The sequence below is a fragment of the Alnus glutinosa genome, chromosome 10 (genome assembly GCF_958979055.1).
Source record: "Alnus glutinosa chromosome 10, dhAlnGlut1.1, whole genome shotgun sequence".
NCBI lineage: Eukaryota > Viridiplantae > Streptophyta > Magnoliopsida > Fagales > Betulaceae > Alnus > Alnus glutinosa.
The window spans coordinates 8,362,207-8,380,000 of record NC_084895.1 but is presented as its reverse complement, the minus strand read 5'-3'; the positions used below and the strand labels follow the sequence as shown (position 1 = coordinate 8,380,000).

The 17,794-nt window shown below is 34.5% G+C and overlaps 3 protein-coding genes across 3 annotated transcripts; all 3 read right to left on the bottom strand.

Moving 5' to 3' along the window:
* Positions 1–714: 714 nt before the first annotated feature.
* On the bottom strand, positions 715–1,020 carry LOC133878987 (uncharacterized). Its single transcript, XM_062317543.1, has one exon. It carries the CDS (start codon positions 1,018–1,020, stop codon positions 715–717), a length of 306 nt encoding a protein of 101 aa, XP_062173527.1.
* A 1,892-nt stretch (positions 1,021–2,912) lies between these two features.
* On the bottom strand, positions 2,913–3,883 carry LOC133880654 (cytochrome b561 and DOMON domain-containing protein At3g25290-like). The gene has a single exon (XM_062319636.1). It carries the CDS (start codon positions 3,786–3,788, stop codon positions 3,045–3,047), a length of 744 nt encoding a protein of 247 aa, XP_062175620.1. The 5' UTR covers positions 3,789–3,883; the 3' UTR covers positions 2,913–3,044.
* A 4,220-nt stretch (positions 3,884–8,103) lies between these two features.
* LOC133880471 (protein NRT1/ PTR FAMILY 4.2-like) lies at positions 8,104–16,505 on the bottom strand. Its single transcript, XM_062319419.1, has 6 exons — positions 16,412–16,505; positions 15,490–15,707; positions 14,088–14,510; positions 11,271–11,306; positions 10,813–10,859; positions 8,104–8,970 (listed from the first exon to the last, which is right to left on the bottom strand). Exons 1-6 carry the CDS (start codon positions 16,503–16,505, stop codon positions 8,247–8,249), a joined length of 1,542 nt encoding a protein of 513 aa, XP_062175403.1. The 3' UTR covers positions 8,104–8,246.
* Positions 16,506–17,794: the final 1,289 nt, after the last annotated feature.

Genomic DNA, 17,794 nt, shown 5'->3' with positions numbered 1-17,794 from the left:
TTTGGATGGTGCCTTCAACTGTGGTAACCCTCTCACCATTTGCTTATATTGCAATGTTCTCAGACCCTTGAAACTTAGATGCCCATATCTGCAGTGCCAAAGGTGAGTATTGTCTTCAAGAATTGTTTGGAAGCAAGTGGGAGCTTTCGGCAGAATTCTTGCAAGCAATATGAACATCCTGTTTGCAGACATTGCTGTTTGCATAATAAGCCCTTTCTTGGGATGATAGACTCTACATACTCCATGTTGTATCAAAATAGCTACACCTCTTTCTTGCAATTGTCCAACACTTAATAAGTTATTTTTCAACTCAGATATATAGAAAACTTCAGTGATTACCTGAGTAACTCTAGCAATTTGCAACCTAATGTTACCCCTTCCCAACACAGCCATCTTGGAATTATTCCCGAGCTTCACAGATTGCCGGAATTCCTCATCAAGATCCAAGAACCACTCCTTATTTGCACACATATGATTGCTACACCCTGAGTCAAGGAACCAGACATCTTCTATCCTTGATTAATTAAGCTCCACATATGACATCAGCAACATTTCTTCTTGCTCGTCAAGCTCAGCATAATTCGCTTCCTTCTCCCATTTAGGACACTCATATTGAAAGTGCCCTAATTGATGACACTTATAACACTCAACTATAGCTTTGTTGAATGCTTGTCTGCCTCTTCCTCTACCTCTTCCTCGAAAAGCTCCAGGAGCTCAACCGCCTCTTCTTCCACCAATTCTATCATCGTAGGTCACCTTTAATGCCTGCTCATATCCTCCATGCCCGTTCATCCTCTGCTCATGTACCAGTAAGCTGCTCTGCAACTCATCAATGGTAAAGGTGTCTAAGTTATTAGATTCTTCAACCGAACACACAACATAGTTGAACCTTAAGGTCATTGATCTCATGATCTTTTCAATGATCACCACTGGCTGCATGTTTTCACCATGAATCTTCATCTTGTTTGCTATGATGAGTGTTCGAGCGAAGTACGTATCAACATTCTCACCCTCTTTCATCTGTAGAACCTCAAACTCCTTCGAAAAGCTTGGAGCTGTGCTCTTTTGACTCTTGTGGAACCCTGGTACTTCTGCTTCATAGAGTCCCAGATGTGCTTGGTAGTGTCTCTGTTGAGGATCGTCTCCATAATGGTTCGATCAATGGTTTGGAACAGATAATTCTTGACCTTCAAGTCTTTCAGCTTCTGGTCTGCAATTGATTTTTGTTGTGCTTCAGTAAGCTCCACTCCTTCTGCTGCAGCAGGGATTCCAGTCTCCACCAAACTCCAATACTCCTTTGAACGAAGAAAATTTTCCATAAGCATGGACCAATGATCGTAATGGCCATCAAACTTAGGAATTGCAGGTTTAACGAAATTATTTTCAGCTACCATACTTCGATTCTCTCTCTTCTCACTCTTTCTCTTCTTAAGAAACAGCGGTTTCTTTTCTCTCACAATCAGGCCCCGTGATGGAGCTTTGATACCATTTGTTGTAAACTCTAAGCACAAAGCAATTCAGAAAAATATCTGAATGAATGTTATTCGATTCAAAATAAGCTTTTGGCTTATATAAGCCTTGCAAAGAGATAAAATTGAAAACAAACAACCCACGTTTTACTGATCCTATTAACGTGGTAAATGGCTAAGGAAATGGTCAGACTCTACCTACATGTCCTAAATAATAGGATTTATTAACTGAATGAACTTTTAACTACTTCAACTATAACTCTAACAACCCCAACAATAGGAAACGGATGCCCAGGAGAGCGATTGCTTTGGTTTGAGAAATATTTTCCTTACAACCTCCACCCGACTCCCACACTACCCTCCTTTCACATTGTGTGGGCCTCACATGTGGGACCCACATGCATGAGACTCACACAATGTGAGAGGGTTATGTGAGAGTTGGGTGGGAGGAGTTGTGAATGTATTATTTCTCGTTTGTTTTATAGGGGTAAAATATCATTTTATTTTTGGATAACTTCATAAAAGAGTATCGAATTATACGCCGTTTTGAAATAAAGATACTAAACTAACAAACGTCTCAAACTGGAATATCCAAGTTTCCAAACGTCTTACTTAATGGTATTCCGTTAGAATTTGCTGTTAAATCCTAACAGAGTACCCAAAATACTCCTATTGTTTTTGGCAAAAAAAAAAAAAAAAATGCTAGGATCTAGGTGTTAGTCAGAATTTAACGGAATTTGCAAAAATACTTATGCCTGAATATTTGAAATTTTTTATAATTTTTAAAAAAAATAAATAAATACAGTGGTATTTTGAAAATTTTTGTAGGATTTAATAGCAAATCCTTATTTTTGAGATAAGGATTTATCCAAGTCTCAAACTGAGCGGTTTTTGAACCATTTTACCCCTCTTGAAATCACTAACCGGCTCCTATCTATTTCAAATAAAATGGAGCGGATTTTTTGACAAAAAAAGTTATATTGCAAATTTATTGAGAGAGCATATATATATATTCAAATGTGATATATGGACAAGTTCTGCGGATTAGCAGGAATAGATAATCTAAAATTAATTAAGTGAGACCAATCAGTAGTAAATTACGCTTTTGTTGAAATTAAAGAACCATTTGTGATTCACGGACAATATAGTAAAACATAATGTTTATTTATTTATTTTCTGTTTTCTTACCGTTTGGCTGATTCTCGCATGTGATTAAGCTCAAAAAAAAAACCATTAGTGATTCACGTATGTCCAAAAGCAAGCAATGGACAATATCTTAATACATATGATATTGTCTCTCTTACTAATTTATATTTTCTGTTTTCTTACCATTTGCCTAATTCCTGCATGTGATTATTAGGATAAGAAAAATGTGATTATTAGTTTGGCCTCTTGTTTTGTGTTTGCTTTGGAATACACTTAAAAAATTACCATATCTTGCGGTACTTTGGAATAAGATATTTTTATATTCGGATCCTCTACAATTTGCTGTCTAACAATTCGAGCAGCAAATATAAGTGAAAGTTCTTATGAAGCCCACCTGATTGAAAATATGGTGAACTACCCAATATTTGTTTAGGCGGAGGGCATCATAAAAATCGCAAGAATGAGAAATAGACCCACACTGAATCCCCCTCTAAGCGTTGAAGCCCCGCTAGGAGTAGAGCCAGAGGGTGCAGGAGTAGTAGAGGCAGAAGGTTCAGAGGCGGCAGACCCAGTAGGGCTGACAGCCTCTTGACCGACCAACTGCAGGTTCGCTTTGGCTTGAAGATTCTCGGGCTGTAATGCGTGCATCATCGGATAGCCTTGTGGGCTCAATCCCGGACCCGCCTGCCAGACCTGATTCACCTTCTCCGTGCCTGCCGGCAGCTTCCATTTGCCAAAGATCTTGAAGGTCCCGTTGGAGTCCTCGGCACTCAGGTCCCACACCTCGTAAGCCAGCTTCAGTCCAGACAGGCTGAAATTGTAGGCACGGATGTCGTAGGTCTGGATGGTGACGGAGCCGTTGGATTTGAATGCCAGCAGGGCCTGCGACCCGGCCATGCCGGTCGCATTGGGGTTGATGGCCCACGACACCCAGCCACCTGGCTTGGGCGGGGGGGCCACGAACACCACCGACAACGAGGAATTTGAGGCGTTGTAGCTCCAGTGCAAGTTAGCGCTCAGATGCGGGAGATCGGTGCAGTTGGCGTACACCTGCTTGTTTGTAAACTTTTGTGAAGTACAATCAAGAGACTCAGTCGGTGCGACCAGCAGAGCCACGAAGGCTAAGACCCCCAGCCCCAAGACCGCTCCGCATGTAAAACAAGGCCCGCCCATTGCGTTGACAGTGAACGGATCTAGCGAGATCAGATTCTATGAATTGTTTAAGAGTTGGGCAATTGCAGAGGATCCTCAAGGCTTGGAGGAGGAGCCTATATATATATATATAGGAATCAATTAGCAGAGTGAATATCAGAACTTAGAAACCATAGGACGTGGCATGTTTTGATTGGGCCACGTGGGGGTATTGTTCTCGATTAAGTAAGTAGTTTGACTCTATCCGCGTGAGAGAGAGATTGGGAGAGAAGAGAACACGCGGTTGATGCGAGGAAGGGGGGCCGGTAAATGGTGGGATGGAATCTGTTCATCCTAAAAAAGTAGTGGATGGAAATGGGCATGTATGTGGCTTCGGAAACGGTGGTCATACATTAACATACCTGTCCAGTGCCCACCACGTGCGAACTGAATAACTTTCGGATTGAGTTATTTATATTTTAGTCAAATTTTACTGTTATTTTATTTTTATTTTATTATTTTTATTATTATTATTTTCAGTTTTTTCGCCGTTGTGTTGAATGACTTGGATGGCCTAGCCAAAAAAGTGGACTTGGAATTTCCTTTTGTGGACGAGCAAAATTTAGCTCCTTCCCCATTTGCGATCTTTCGCCGGCCACATGCGATTGCTGCTTTTTCTCATGTTCCAGAAGAATCGCCCTTTTTTTTTTCTTTTTTTTTTTCAGAAAAAAAAAAAAAAAAAAAGTAGACATACGAGCTAACATTTTATTATAAATAATAATAATAAAAAAAAAGTGGCGACAGACTGACCCACAAACTGCTTCTTCTTCTTTTGTTTTTTTGGTTTTAATTTTAATTTTCAAAAAGTAGACATACAAACTAACATTTTATTATAAAAAAATAAAAAAGTGGCGACAGACCGACCCACAAACTGCTTCTTTTTTTTGTTTCCCCTTTTTTTCAAATTTTTATGGATATTTTGTTTTTTTTTGCCAAACAAAAAAGGAATCGGATTCTCCCCATTTCAAAATGAAATGGAGAGAGCGGTTAGTTGGTTTTAGAGGAGTAAAATAATCATTTTATTTTAGAATAACTTTACAAAAGGGTATCGAATTATACACCGTTTTGAGATAAGGGTACTAAACTAACAAACGTCTCAAACTGGAGCATCCAAATTTCTAAACGTCTCTCTTAAGTGTACTCCGTTAGAATTAAATCCTAATGAAGTACCCAAAATACCCCTATTTTTTTAGGAAGAAAAAGAAGAAAAAAAAATGCTACGATCTAGGTGTTAGTCAAATTTAACGGAATTTGTAAAAATACCCATACTTGAATATTTGAAATATTTTATAAATTTATTTTAAAAAATAAACACAATGGTATTTTAAAAATTTTTGCAGGATTTAATAGCAAATCCTTATTTTTGAGATAAAGATTTACCCAAGTCTCAAACTGAACAGTTTTTAAATCATTTTATCTCTCTTAAAATCACTAATCGGCTCCTATCTATTTTAAATTAAACGGAGAAGATGCTCCTCGAACAAAAAAGGTATATTGCAAATTTATTGAGGGAGCATATATATATATATGGTATCGGTGTTGAGTTGATTCTTGCTTAATCTGTACATCCGCCCAAGTGGCTGGTTATTCTGCTTAATCTGCTATTGCTTCAGTTTGTTTGTTGCATCTACTCTTTGTTAAGATTCTAGGCCATTAGGAACATGACACTGCTGTCAACGTGCCGTCAGCACAGCTGAAAGCCGAGGTCAGGGCCAAGATATATATATATATATATGAGTAATGATTCACTACCACCTAAATATACAACTTTTCACCACCTTGTCTATGTGGCAAGGTGGTCCCCTACTAACTTTAGAGTTTTTTTATTTTTAAAAAATAAAATAAAGTGGGGGACCACCTTGCCACATAGACAAGGTGGTGAAAAGTTGTATATTTAGGTGGTAAAGAATCATCTCTCTCTCTCTCTCTCTCTCTCTCTATATATATATATATATATAGTAATGATTCATTGCCACCTCTTGATACAACTTTTCACCACCTTGCTTATATGGCAAGGTGGTCCCTTACTACTTTTTGAGTTTTAAAAATAAAATAAGATGGGGGACCACCTTGCCACATAAGCAAGGTGGTGAAAAGTTGTATCAAAAAGTCACCTTGCTTATATGGCAAGGTGGCCCCTACTACTTTTTGAGTGTTAAAATATATATATATATATATATATATAGACAAGTTCAGCTGATTAGAAGGAAGAGATAATCTAAAACTAAGTGAGACCCATCAGAAGCAAATTACGTTTTGTTGGAATTAAAGAACCATTTGTGATTCACGGACGATATGGTAAGACATAATGTCTATTTATTTATTTATTTATTGTTTCTTATCGTTTGGCTAATTCTCGCATGTGATTAACCTTAAAAAAAACCATTAGTGATTCACGTCTGTCCAAAAGCAAGCAATGGACAATATCTTAAGACAAATTATATTGTCTCTCTCTTACTAATTTATATTTTCTGTTTTCTTACCATTTGCCTAATTCCTGCATGTGATTATTAAGATAAGAAAAATGTGGCTATTAGTTTGGCCTCTTGTTTTGTGTTTGCTTTGGAATACACTTAAAAAATTACCATATTTTGCGCTACTTTGGAATAAGATATTTTTAGATTCAGATCCTCTACAATTTGCTGTCTAACAATTCGAGCAGCAAATACGAAAAAAAGTTCTTATGAAGCCTAATTGATTGAAAATGTGGGCGAACTACCCAATATTTGTTCGAGCAGTGGACACCATAAAAATTCTTTCATATTTATTATCAAAATTATTAACGATTCAAATAACAAAATTATTAAAAATCTCTAGAACTATTAGAGTACCAAAAACAGAATAGGCAAGTGGTTATAATAGTTAAATTTGATTATTATGAGTCATTTTTCGTCTTAAGCATAACAGGCAAAATAATTTTTTTTTTCCTTCTAGTAGTAGTTTTTTTTTTTCTCTCTCTCTTCCTATTTCTTTCACACTTTTTCTCACACAAAATAGTATTTAAATACAAGTAGAGAGTAGTATTGAGACAATGGTTACAAAAACTAAAGATATAAGAGTTACAAGATGATAAATTAGATTTATTGTTGTTAACGTAGAAGTAGAAGAGACTTATAACGTTTAAACTATTTTTTTTATAAATAGAGTATTATATATAAGAATAATAAAAAAGGAAAGATGTAGCAAAAAAAAAAAAAAAACTTTAATGCATGGATGTAGGTCATAGGTCGAACCACTTAAAATTTATGTTTCTTCTCTTTTCTTTACTTCTCTTTAAATTATTATTAATTCTTAGAAGTTGAATAAAAAATCTATTAAAGAGAATATAAAAATATAAACAATAACTAAAATAATAAATTGTACCTCTTTATTAATTGCTTTGACTATTATCGGTGAAGAGGATGTAACACATAAATCGCCGTATCTTACCTATAAAAAAAAAAAAAAAAAAAAAAAAATCGCCGTATCTTGGACCACTTTTGAGGTAAAGATATTTGTAGGGTAGCACCGTGCGTGCTATGAAACAGCCAAATGATAGACAAAATTGGTTGGTGAATGTGAAAGGAAGCATCATATCCCCCATATTCAATTTTATTGGACAACCCAAAAGCAAAAACAGCTCTGACTTTAGTGTGGACAACTAGCCGTTACCATAAATAATTATTTCCTCTACTTTGACGGACACACAATTGACAACTCTAAGCACTAAGCACCATCCTTGTCTTTATGTTATTTGTCTACCTTGTTTCAGTCAAATAATTGTGACTCCATTAATGGCGCCTGCCCACAAAGTCCTCTTTCCACATCGCCGGCCTTTCAACGTACATGTTTTATGTAGTACAAGTACACGTTTTATATAGTACAAGTTGGCACGATACTCTCTATTGATAATTTTGACATGATTTACGAATTTGACATGAACATAACAGTTTGAGTTTATGGTATAATCCGTTATGACCGGCTAATTTGTTTATGACACATTTATGATACGTTTACGACCCATTTATGACTCGTCAACCCGTTTATGATCAAATTAACTAAACGGGTTGACTCGCCAACCAAGTTGGTACCGATACCCTTTACCCTTCATCCCATTCAAAATTAAGGTTGACAATTTTAACACGATTCACGAATTCGACAAGAACATGACATGAAGTTATAAGCTAGGTTTGAGTTTAGGTTATAACTCGTTATGACTCGTTTATGACTTGTCAACCTATTTATGACCAAATTAACTAAACGAGTTGACTCGCCAACCCGATAGGTAACCCACCATCCCGACGAATTGATCCGCACAACCCGTTTTGTCAATCCTATTAGAATAAGATTCTCCTTCGTTTCATTTGAACTATTTTATATATGATAACATACATGTGTAACATGATGACTTGTAGTTATAGAAGTATCTCTCTGAATTATTAGTAATTTGAACAGGTAATTCTAATACCTCTTGGCCCAATAGATGTAGTTGAAAAGATTAAGCAAGTTTAGAATGGAAAGGAGGGCGTAGAACAGATCTAAACGGGCATGATTCAGATCATTTCCCCCAAGCCAAGGTCGGCCGAATTTTGCAGTCACCCAGTTGGATAGGCTGACGAGCAGAGAGCTAAGGAAGTAGCCCATTGAGGTGGAGCACCATGACAACGCAGTAGACATGCTTCTCATGCTGTCTGCTGCTTCAGAGTAGAAAAAATCAAGCATTCCGCCGAGAGTAAACATGTCGGCAACTCCCAGCAGAAGGTATTGCCAGCCGAGCCAAAAGACGGACAGGGTGACATTATTCTGCGCCGCCTCGCGCCTCTTAGCTTCGACTATAGCCGCCACGGCCATGGACCCTGAGGCCAGTGCTAGCCCCAAGCCTATTCTCCCAAGTGGGCGTTGGAATTTGTTGCCAAAGATCCGTATGAAATGCTCGTACAAGGGTATGGAAGCGAGCATGATGGAGAGGGGAAACACTGATAAGGATTGTGTTGGGAGTTTGAAGTCGTTGATTGTTCTGTTCATGATGTTCCCTTGTTGCACTGAGAATGTCTGGAGTTGAGCAAGGCAACAGTTCATCATGATTGTGGTGGCAAAGATAAAAAGCAGGCCAATAAAGGTTTTTGTTTCCTCAACATCAGCTGCTGTGATGGTGTTATCAGCCAGTGCTTTTTCCAGGACCCTGCAATTAGATTTTTGCCTTTTTTAATTAATTTTGTCAACTTAATTAGCCGACATGAAATAATTCTTTCAAATATTCAATTAATTGCCTATGCATAAGAGCACTAACAATAATGGAAGCAAAACTGTTAGCCTAGATCATTTCCTTGAGTTTCACTTGATTTAGGGCGTTTTTCCTACATTCAAGAAAATGAATTAGCAGAGGCGGAGCCGCCTTGTGTCTCAAGGTGGTCCTAAAAAAAAATTAAATTAAATTTTACTCCTAAATTTTTTTTTTTTTTTTTTTTTTTTATTTTTTTCCAATTTGACCGTTCCAAATTTCAAATCCTAGCTCCGCCCCTTTGAATGAGATTTATTGAGTATGTTGCTAATGATCTAACTTGGCAACGGGCTAAAACTTGTAATTATGAGACATGCCTAGAAGGAGATCTAATATATATGGGGAACATACCACATAAGAGTATAATTTAATTTTCTAACTAGCTACTATATGATGGGAGGCACATAAGATAATACTCATTCTTATTAGAATTCTTGTAGTGGTAGTTGATTAAAATTACATTTCTTGACGAAAAACAAATGTATTAAAAAAAAAATTAAAAGAGAACAGGGAAATAAGAAAATAGAAACATAAAAATAATAAAATTTATGTGTTTCTGTCTATAACATACGTTCACTTGATTATAATGTTACAATACAAAATACTCGTGTTTATAAGCGACTTCGAGTAGATAAGTATGGTATAATTACCATCATAACTGATTATAAAAGATTACAATCAAATCTTTGAAATCAAATCTCATAATATATTTTAACAAAAGGGTCTCCCTAGCGTAGGGTTTATAAGAGTGTGTATAACTCCATCTAAAAGGCTAATCTAATGGCATAGGTTATAAGAATATCTCTAAATATTGAGTTGTGAGTGTTAATTATTTCTACTTAATTAAATCGTTTAAAGAATCATTTATATATCGTGTATTTCAATTTCTAGCATGTGGTATCGATATGAGTTTCCTTCACGGTATATTGTATTGTTCAACAAATTTATGCTTATTTTGCATTAATTAGATGTTGGCCAATATGTGGATCACCCCGTTCCAAGTCAAAACGTGAGCCATGTGAGTCAGTGCCTTCATAGAACGGGCAGCTTTCACGAAGCAATTACTACTTTCTACGTTACCCTAAGGATTTATTTATTTTGAGATTATGCCAACCATAAGGGATTCAATTAAAGAACTTGGTAGATTCTTTTTGAATTCCAAATATGCAATATAAGTTGGTTTTTTTTTTTTTTTTTAATTATTATTATTATTATTATTATTATTTTGTGCAAAAGTTAGCTCGTGATCGTTATGTTCTTGTTTGATTGTGATTAACATATAATATATCGCTTCTTGTTAAATAAATAATTATCTCAAAAGTTTAAACCGATATAAAATAATTGATTTATTCAGGTAGTTTCTAAGAAGAATTGATATGTGATAGTTATGTCTTTGGTAGCTCAATTTGAACTAAAAGGGGAGAGGTATATGTACATGGAGATATGATTCTCCACCACTTAAATATACAACTTTTCACCATCTTATCTATGTGGCAAGGTGGTCCCCTAACTTTAGAGTTTTTTTATTTTTAAAAAATAAAATAAAGTGGGGGACCACCTTGCCACATAAACAAGGTGGTGAAAAGTTGTATATCTAGGTGGTGAAGAATCATTTCTCATGTACATGACCCAATATAAAGTTTTTTTGTGTTGATTAAGGCAACCACTTAGTTTGCAAACTTAAAAAAAAATCTATATAGGCTCAAACAAGCCTTCCAATCCGCTAATAGTTTATAAAATTTAATGAAGTCATTATACTTTATAGTTTTATTGAGAATGTTGTTTATCATTGTCTATATCTCTTCAAACAAGCAATGGCCGAGCGCCAACTATGGTGGCATAACGTAAAGAGCGGCCAAGATGAGAGATAGCCGAGAGGCCACCCAACAGTAAAATGTATCAGGCGTTCTCTGGATCCATCTCGATCGGGCTTGAAAGATATTAGCTTCAAGACCCAAATCGACCAAAAAACGAGCAACCTCCCTACCAAACTGATCATAAAATTTTATTTTTATAGGTATATATAGACACAAGAAAGTCTACTTTAAGATACATTTTCCTTATTGCTGAAGGTGTTATATCTTAGGGACTTAATAAACAAACTATAGTTTTTTTTTTTTTTGGGAAAAGTTAAACAAACTATAATTGTTTCCTCTCCATGGAGATGGAATTTATTGGTTCCTCTTATGAAGCTACTATACAACCATTATGGTTGAGGAAGTTTGGTCTCTGTTACGGGCCTCTGTAAATATGGATGAAAAATAACAAGAATGATAGATCTTGGTAAGATAATTTGAGGAATCCTAGGCCTCTTAATTTTAGGATAGTTTGAGAAACTTTAAACCTTTCAAAACAACTACTAGAGTTGAATCATAAACTTATCATATTTTTATTGATCAATTATCACATTTAAATAGAAGATTACGTAGTAAGAATTGAAATAAAGTAAATAGCAAATCTAATTTTAAAGGGAGACAAATTCCTTATTTTCTTACTAGAGATACTGCTTTATAAACAAGTCTATTTATTTTCTTAATAGGGATAATAAATCTATTATTCCTTTAAAGGAGACAATCCGTTTCTTATCTTATCTAACAAGAGTTATGATTTATGAGCAAAACCCTAATTCTAATTGCGCTCTCTTTTCAACGGGTTGTAAACCCGTAGCAGTCTCAAGATTGATTCGATAGCAAGGCCTATAAAGATTTTTTGTAATAGTAAATGGAAATCAAAGTAAGCATATCGAGGCCAAGTATCTCGGTTTGAGAGATTATTAAAAAACATAAAGTATGAATTAAGCATATTAAGTAATAAATTAATGATTACAAATCCTATGACAAAAAAAAAAAAAAAAAAAAAAAAAAACAGCTGGCAAATCACAATAGAGATCACGTGGGGGCATGCATATGAGACTTGTTAATTAATTCTATGTAGAGTTTCTCTTTTCTATGTTTTGGACATTAAAGTTAGTTATTCTCGGAGACTGAAATACTTATATTTATATTTATGCACATGGGGTATGTGTATAGAATTTTGTTTTATCCATTTGTGATAGAAAAAAAAAAAAGAAAAAAAAAAGAAAAAAGAAGAAGGTAATAATCTGAATGACTTATTGGAATGCCATTCATATGCTTATTTCTATTTGGATTATATTAGTGTGATAGGGTTAAGATTAGGGTAAGAGGTTGAGTTGAAATAGAATTCCAACTCATTAGGATTGAATTATTTAATATTAGGATTAGAGTGTATTTGAATTTAAATATTGAACTTTAAAAAAAAAGTATGCTAAGTTAGCATATAAAGACTCAAGAAAGACTACATTAGATGCTCTAGCATTTCTCTATCACTTGAAGGCGAAGGCTTTAGACTGTATTTCTATTTAAAATATCATTGGGTTATTAATGAAAGGCATTGAATGAATTATTTAAGTTGTGGTCTTCTCCTACTCTGAGTGGAGTATTGTAGTGTACGTTCTTCTATCCTAAGTGAAGAATTGTGATTTCTCTTACTCGAAAGGAACTATCAAATCCAATCTCACGTCAGTATCCAATCTCGGGTGCCTATCACAGTGGTAATTGAAGGAATGTGATAAACAATTTGAATTTGAAAAGAGATCTCAAGCCTAAACTTTATGAAAGCTAGTATAAATTAATCCATCTAAAAGACTAATAATAAAAAGGTCGCATAGACCAGAGGAATCTCTTCAAATTGTGAGTGTTTTTTATATTTAAACAATCATGGCCCGAGGAATTAATGTTATATTACTCTCTATTCTATATTTCTTACTTGAACTTGTCACGGAGTCGGCCATTGGCTCTATTTGTTTCTGGTACACCATCCTCACTCACTGTCTCTGCTGCTGGTGACATTTTCCAGTTTCCAACTGTTGAAGCTAACACCTTGAAGGAGGATGGAGACACAATCAAAACCATAATGAACAAATTTAAACACATAAAACTCAAAAAAAAAATTAAATTTATAAAAACAATTGTTAAACCTCGATGAATTTATGGAATGAATTAGAAGTTAGGAAAAACTTCACTCTCCAGTAATAATAACCAAAGTAGTTATTGAAAAAAGTACACTCTCTACTTTAATTACTGTTTTTTTTAATCTCTCCAATAGATTTTCTACTCTACTCTACTCTCTGTTTTCTTTAAATATTATTTTTTGTGGAAGAGAGTGTAAAAGAAAGAGGGACAGAGAGTGCGAAAGAAGGAAAGGTAGAGAGAGAAATCAATAAAAAACTGCTTACAGTATGAATAGTGAATACGCTCTTCTATCTATTCACTATTCACACTAGGAGAAAAAATTATATTCTGTCTATTCTATTGGAGGCAAAAAATGGCTCATAATAGTCAAATTTACCTACTCTATTGGAGATACTCTTATATATACATTTGAAGTATAAGCGGTTTTGTAATCATTACCTCAAATTTTAAAATTTTGCAATATCGGTATTTCATGTTTTAGCTCCTTTCAATTTCATTCATTTTTTTGTTAAAATGCCTAAAATGCTTCCTTTTTTTTTTTTTAAAAAAAAAAAAAAAAAAAAAAAAAAAAAAAAAAAAACAAACAAAATGAAAATTCAAGAAAAAAAAAGAAGTGAAAATTCGTCATGAGACCCATGACAGAGTTGTGTGTGAGTTGAATGCATTTTTTAATTTTTCGTATTTTGGATATTTTAACAAGATGTGCTATATATACATCATCCTTATGACATTCTATTATCTTCCTACTTTTAAAAATTCTCATTAGATTTGTAAGGCTCACATGAGGGACACACACATACACCTCACAGATTCAGTAGTAATTTTTAAAAATGGGAGGATGGGAGAAGAACAGAGGATGAAATGAATAATTTCTCTTTTTTAATAAAAAAATGTGGAATTAAAATGACTGAAACATGAGATACTGACATTACAACTTTTGACGCTTTGAGATTATAATTGCACGTTTATACCTTGAGATGATGTAAGTGAAGTTTTTCCTATAAGTTAATGGTGGCATCAACAGCAAACTTGTGACTTAATTACCTTAAAAATCCTAGTTAATGGACTTCCTCCGGCCGGGCGTTTGTATCTGTAAAATGGGAAACCAACTGTGAAAATGCAGAGGGCCAAAGTCAACACTAGAACCGATATCTTAAAACTCCAATTCCATCCGAGGTTCTCTTCAATCCAGATCATTACGGTCACGGCTATGAGGCCGCCGGTGCAGAGGGAAAAGAAAAACCAGTTGAAGAAGGCGGAGATGAGTCTCCGGTCACTGTTGTCAAGCTGATCAGCGCCATGTGCGGGCAAGGAGGCCTTAACTCCGCCGACACCAATGGCCATGGCATAGAGCCCACTATGAAGAATAGCTGATTGAAACCGAGAGGGCCTTCTGTGCATGGCTGGTTGTAATCGAGTTTCATGAGCTTGGACTGTCAGTAGGATAAGTCCCTACAAATTAAAATTAATTATTTGTACAAGCAAATATTAATATATATTAATCTCTATTATTCATCATATATAGACGATGAATGTGGCAACCAACATTCCCAATGGTATTTGGATTTCCTTCTCCTAGCCACGTTAATGGAACTTTAAAATTAAAAATTAAAAAATAAAAAAAAAAAAAAAAAAAAAAAAAAAAAAAAAAAAGAAAAAAAGAAAAAGAAGAAGAAGAAGACGATAGAAAACTTCACTTAATACTGATGTTTCGACATTTTTGTAATCGTTCCCTAAAGTTTAAAAAGTTGCAATGGCCGGTTATCATGTTTTAAAAATTTGCAATGGCAACCCTACCGTTAGAATTTAGGGTTAAATCAAACCGTTAATTGGTTAAATGTCACCCTAGTTTTTTTTTAAAAAAAATGGAGCAATTTTATTTTATCTTATTTTTAAATAGGGGTATTTTAGCGTTCTCTATTAGAATTTAACAGAAAATTGTAACTAACGGATTAGTGACTTGAAAAAAAAAAAATCACTTATCATTGATGTTTCGACATTTTTGTAACTGTATACTTAAAGTTTGAAAAATTGCAATGTTAGGCTACCATGTTTTAAAAGTTTACAATGTCAACCCTACCAGCTACCATTAGGATTTAGGATAAAATCAAACGATTAATAAGTGAAATGCCACCCATGTTTTAAAAATAATAATAAGAAATTGCTCCATGGTTGACAAAAAGGATAATTTTTTATTTTTTTTTTAAATGGGGGTATTTTGGGGTTCTCCATTAAAATTTAACATAAAATCCTAGCTACCGTATGGGTGACTCGCAAAATTTTAAAATATGACAACCTGATATTGCAATTTTTTAAATTTTAAGGGTAGTACGAATGTAAAAATGCCGAAAAATCATTAGATAAATATTAAAGTTTCTGAAAAAAAAAAAAGAAAAAAAAAAGGAAAAAGGTGGGGGGAAAGATAGTGTACCAGTAGCTCCATTGTACAGAAGAAGATGAATGTAGTGAATCTTGTGAAGAAGGAGTCGCTGATGAAACCCCCAAATATGGTGAGCAGAAAAGAGGTTCCCATGAAATTGGTTACCATGTTTGAAGCTTGAGCAGCTGGGTAATGCATCGACTTCATAAAGTAGGCAACAAAGTTCATGGCATTTGATAAGAAAACCATGTTCTCCAACACCTCCACAACTGCATACACACACATAAACAATAGCGGAGTCAGGATTTTAGTTCACGGGGGGCAAGATTAAAAATTAAAGTTGAACAAAAATTAATTAAAAATATAAGTAAGGAAATAAATAAACAATTCAACAAAATTTAATTATTGTTTAAAATATATAAATGTAACTTACAATTTATTTTGTCACGCCTAACGTTAATTTATTCAATTGTCTTCAACGAGTTTTCATATTTCATATTTGCTAAATCTACCATGACACGTGCTCATTTAAAATTTAATTGAAACTCAATGAAATCATTATTGTTCTCCTCAAGTAATTATAATCATACATTTTATACAATTAAATATTTAACTATATATATATAACTTAAAAATAAATTAGTATACAAATTTGACTACATACCTAAAATTTTTCAAAGAAGATAAATCATTGAAAAGGGGTCTCTTTCTTTTCACCTACACCGCCCAACAAAATAGCTAATTACTTTTTGTGATTTGTTGATTTGATAAATTTTTAAGCAAGTTTGGAGAAGGATTTGGCTGTTTGTGACATCAAAAAAAAAGAAAGAAAAGGAAGAACTTATATCTACTCGATTAATTATCTAATTTAAAGGTATTTTCCAACAAATTTAATAGCTAAAACCTTAACAGTGGAGTTGAATTTGAAGTACTTGAAGTAAGAAAATGAATGAAGTTAGTTTTTACAGCTTACCACATGCAAAGCTTGCAGCTCTAATTCCACCATGCATTCTAGGATCTGCAGTTTTCCCTCTCCAGTCCACATATTCATCTCTCTCGCTACTCATCTCTGATCAAAAAACCTAGCTATTTTTGAAAAATAATGAACCTAAAATATAACAAGAAGAAGAAGAAGCAGAAGGTTGAAGAAAGGAAGCAATATTTAAAATGGATTTAAATATAATAAAATAAAAAGGGGTTAAAATCATATACTATAAAAAGGCAACAGAGAAGTAATGAGGCCAAATCGACTGCATTCATTTTCCCAAACAATACATGCAGAATACGACGCCGAGGCAGAGATCGAAAATAATGTATACATTTAATGCACTTGGAATACGACACCAAATCCTGTTAATCCCTCATTCAATACGTTGCTTATGTGCATAGGATTCGAAAGACATTTGGAATTTATTTTGTTAATTAATTATTTCTGTTAATTCGATGATCAATTAATTAATTAACGAAGGCTTAAGTACAATGAAACAACCCTTCAAAAAAAAAAGTACAATGAAACAAGGTAACTGCTGACCCATGAATTAGCAACTGCTAACCCATTACATGACCCACTAACATTATCAAGTAACTGCCCACTGGACCGAGACTTGCTAACTGACCCATTATGTACGTGACCCATTATCTACGCAGCCCATGTTCTACTCTCTAGGGTATTCTAGATAATGGAATGATAGCATTTTGAAGGAATTAAACAATACCAAATAAAAAGACTGAGTTGAATACACGTAGGGCCCCAAATTTTAAGACATAAAACATAACGTTTTAAAATAGAATTGAAGACCTAATAATAGTGATAAAATAATATAACAATTATATGAATATTTATAAGTTTAAATATTCATTAACATTTGAGAAATGTTAGTAGTTCTCATTCCGCTAGATGAGTTTAGCAAACCACAAACGATAGATTACAACAAAAATAGAAACACCCGCGAAGGCGCTCGATCCACAAGTCGATCGATACCCGATGTGCGACGCTTAGTCTACGCAACGATTGATCCTCGCCATCAGATGATTGATCGACCTACCACTCGATCCCCACTGTTTGACATTTGATCAACCTGACGTTCGATCGCCAACATTAGCCACTCGATCGACATTGTTCTACAGAGAGCAAATTCACGCACCAGCTATCTCAAATTTTTAAGGATTAATCATTGCATGCTGTGACTCATGCAATGACTCACCAACTTGCTACCCACGCTGTGAACCCCAACCGTTAGATGATTTTGATCCAAGCCATCCCAGCTGTCCAAATCAATATATAAGGAGAAGAACCCCCTTCGGTTTAACGTACAGGTTCTTCTTCTCTTGCTCTCTCTCTATTTCTCTTCCTCTG

Excerpts from the sequence above, each read along its gene's own strand:
- LOC133878987 (XM_062317543.1), bottom strand. The coding sequence starts at position 1,020 with ATGAAAGAGGGTGAGAATGTTGATACGTACTTCGCTCGAACACTCATC.
- LOC133880654 (XM_062319636.1), bottom strand. The coding sequence starts at position 3,788 with ATGGGCGGGCCTTGTTTTACATGCGGAGCGGTCTTGGGGCTGGGGGTC.
- LOC133880471 (XM_062319419.1), bottom strand. The coding sequence starts at position 16,505 with ATGAGTAGCGAGAGAGATGAATATGTGGACTGGAGAGGGAAAACTGCA. Across the intron at positions 14,511-15,489 it reads TCTGTACAATGGAGCTACTG|GGACTTATCCTACTGACAGT; the intron begins GTACACTATCTT and ends TTTAATTTGTAG. Across the intron at positions 8,971-10,812 it reads ACTATAAAGTATAATGACTT|CAGGGTCCTGGAAAAAGCAC; the intron begins CATTAAATTTTA and ends AAAATCTAATTG.